Source organism: Lolium rigidum, chromosome 5 (assembly GCF_022539505.1).
Source record: "Lolium rigidum isolate FL_2022 chromosome 5, APGP_CSIRO_Lrig_0.1, whole genome shotgun sequence".
NCBI classification, from domain to species: domain Eukaryota; kingdom Viridiplantae; phylum Streptophyta; class Magnoliopsida; order Poales; family Poaceae; genus Lolium; species Lolium rigidum.
In genome coordinates, this window is record NC_061512.1 from 170,674,673 (window position 1) to 170,677,930 (window position 3,258).

The 3,258-nt window shown below is 53.3% G+C and overlaps 1 protein-coding gene across 1 annotated transcript; it reads left to right on the forward strand.

Annotated features, from left to right (window-relative positions):
• Positions 1-226: 226 nt before the first annotated feature.
• Positions 227-1,867, forward strand: LOC124655067 (delta(8)-fatty-acid desaturase 2-like). Its single transcript, XM_047194034.1, has one exon. The coding sequence runs from the start codon at positions 339-341 to the stop codon at positions 1,752-1,754; it is 1,416 nt and encodes a 471-aa protein (XP_047049990.1). The 5' UTR covers positions 227-338; the 3' UTR covers positions 1,755-1,867.
• The last annotated feature ends 1,391 nt before the right edge of the window (positions 1,868-3,258 follow it).

The window sequence follows — 3,258 nt, forward strand, 5'->3', positions numbered from 1 at the left end:
AATGTATGATATTTGTCGGAAAAAAGTTACTTGTGTCAGCCAAAGGATCAAAACGGAGAAATTAGGCCCAAATTTTTAAATGTCCCTAGCCTGAAGTAAACAGTCGTATCAGCACATAGAAAACGATCATCTCTCAAAAAAAAAAAAAAAACTTAAGATCAGATCGAGGGCGAGGAGGAGGACGACAGGCAGAAACTCATAAAAGAAAGAAGAAAGGAGTTCCCCACCCCTTCCTTAACAAACCACCGCTCCGCTCCGCTCCTCCTGGTTTAAGATCCGATCTCCCCCCTTGCTTCTTCCTGACCTCTCATCCTCGCCAGCCCAAATCCACGCTACCGATGGCCCTGACGGGCCTCACCGACGCCACGGCGCCTGCCGCCGACGCAATGCCGCCCGCCACCAAGGACGCCGGCGGGGACGTCCGCATGATCTCCTCCAAGGAGATGAGCGCGCACAACGCCGCCGACGACCTCTGGATCTCCATCTCCGGGGACGTCTACGACGTCACGCCCTGGCTGCGCCGCCACCCGGGCGGCGAGGTCCCGCTCCTCACCCTCGCCGGCCAGGACGCCACCGACGCCTTCATGGCCTACCACCCGCCCTCCGTGCGCCCGCTCCTGCGCCGCTTCTTCGTCGGCCGCCTCTCCGACTACACCGTCTCCCCGGCCTCCGCCGACTTCCGCCGCCTCCTCGCGCAGCTCTCCTCCGCGGGCCTCTTCGAGCGCGTAGGCCCCATGCCCAAGGTCCAGCTCGCCGCAATGTCCGTCCTCTTCTCCCTCGCCCTCTACTGCACCCTCGCCTGCGCCTCCACCGGGGCCCACCTCTTCGCCGGCGGCCTCATTGGCTTCATCTGGATCCAGTCGGGCTGGATCGGCCACGACTCGGGCCACCACGAGCTCACCACCCACCCCGCCCTCAACCGCCTCATCCAGATCATCACCGGCAACTGCCTCACCGGCCTCGGCATCGCCTGGTGGAAGTACAACCACAACACGCACCACATCGCCTGCAACAGCCTCGACCACGACCCGGACCTGCAGCACCTGCCGCTCTTCGCCGTCTCCACCAAGCTCTTCAACAACATCTGGTCCGTCTGCTACGAGCGCACCCTCGCCTTCGACGCCATATCCAAGTTCTTCGTCAGCTACCAGCACTGGACATACTACCCCGTCATGGGCTTCGCCAGGATCAATCTCATGGTGCAGTCAATCGTCTTCCTCATCACGCACAAGAAGGTGCAGCAGCGGTGGCTGGAGGTCGCCGGAGTCACCGCCTTCTGGATTTGGTACCCCCTGTTGATCTCCACCCTGCCGAGCTGGTGGGAGAGGGTGGCGTTCGTGCTCGTCGGCTTCTTCGTCACGGGGCTTCAGCACGTGCAGTTCACACTGAACCACTTCTCAGCCGAGGTGTACCTCGGGCCACCAAAGGGGAACGACTGGTTCGAGAGGCAGACCGCCGGCACGCTCGACATCAAGTGCCCGCCGTGGATGGATTGGTTCCACGGCGGCCTGCAGTTCCAGGTTGAGCACCACTTGTTCCCTCGCCTGCCCCGGCAACACTACAGGATGGTCGCGCCGTTTGTGCGCGACCTCTGCAAGAAGCACGGCCTGCATTACGGCGCCGCGACGTTCTGGGAGGCAAATGTGATGACGGTGAGGACACTAAGGGCTGCAGCAATGCAGGCTAGGCAAGCTACTACCGGTGCTACTGCACCGAGGAATTTGGTCTGGGAAGCTGTCAACACTCTTGGATGAGGTTATCTGAGTACCAGGCAATTGCTAGCATATCCAGGCTTGTCGACATGAAGTTATCTGAGTGCTTCTCGATTGTGTAGAGAGATTTCATCCTTTCACCTGTTGGAGCTGTATCGGATTTTTCGTGTTTCCCGAGTGAGTGACTATCTCTGCAGTTGAAGAGCTAGTTGTTCATGCTTCTCTGCAGTTGAAGAGCTAGTTGTTCATGCTTCAATTGTCTACCTGTACACCACATTTAGGTTCTCCCTGTCACGGTAAACCATTACAATAGCAATTGCTTTATATCATTATAATTAATTTATGGGTTATGATTACTTCCATTTCATCTTGCTTGCATTGAGCAGACCTCATGAAATTGTAAAGCTTAATCCATGGTTGGGGGTGGGTAATGTTTTGCAGCATGCCTTTGTTGAATCCCAATTTGAGAACAGCCTATCTGTTCCAGGAATAAACATTCAGTCATCTTTGTACGAAATCCATTCGAGACTGAACTGAAGTGGTAATTTCTGGTATGTGCATACAGGGCATACATCCATTCCCCTTGATTCTCCTATTTCTGTGGACTTGTTGAATGCTTCTGGTTATGCATGATCAGGGTTTCAGATCTGTGAGCAGCACGTTATAGCCGGATCAAGACTTTCATGCTTCTGGCATATTATTATCACTCTTTTCATGGTAACGTTGAATAAAACTACGGCCATTTTGCTACTTCGTCAAGTCAAAAACAATTCTGGGATGTGATCTACAGATCTGCTAGGGCCAAGCGACGCGCATCGTGTTCCCCTGGCCACTAATTTCCGAGTGTGTGTCCCTGTTGAGCCTGCATCGCTGTACGAAATACAGCCATTTCTTTGGTGTCCTTGTCCGATTCCCACAAGATATTCTCACAGGCGCCTATGATTCGTCACTGGTGGTTAGCAGCGTCAGCGTGCGGCGCATGTGAGCTGCCCCGCGCCCGCGGCATGCCCACGGCACCATGTCTGTTTGCATACCAGAAGAGTATTTCGTCCTGACTCCTGAGCCTGACATGCACGTTGGGGGTCCTTGCCTAGTTGTCTAGAATACTACAGTAGTACTTTTTGTCGGAATGCGTAGCCCCCACCTTGATCTACTAGTTGTCTTCACCCTGTACATACACGTTGGGGGCCATTGCCAGTTGATCAGTCTACGAAATTCGATTGAATTTTGCATTAAATTCAGCAATTCGGTGGAAATTAATTCAGGCGCCCTGTCTGGAAAATGACCCAACATGTGCAACCTGAGAACCTGAAGATGTGGTCATACAATCGATCGAATATTCCAACTGCAGTAGGCTGTATTCACTGCTCAATATAATACAGGTGACTGTTATTTCCCAGCCAATACGATATTCAGTTTTAGGGTATGAACAATGATAGCCTCCCCTATATATATGCAACCTGGTGGTGGAAATGGATGGACGCATTTGTTTTCAAATATTTTTTTGCGGAAGCAGAAACAAATATAAAATCATGGTACTCCTACC

What these genes read in the sequence shown, in the direction of transcription:
- LOC124655067 (XM_047194034.1), top strand. Translation starts at nt 339, where the DNA reads ATGGCCCTGACGGGCCTCACCGACGCCACGGCGCCTGCCGCCGACGCA.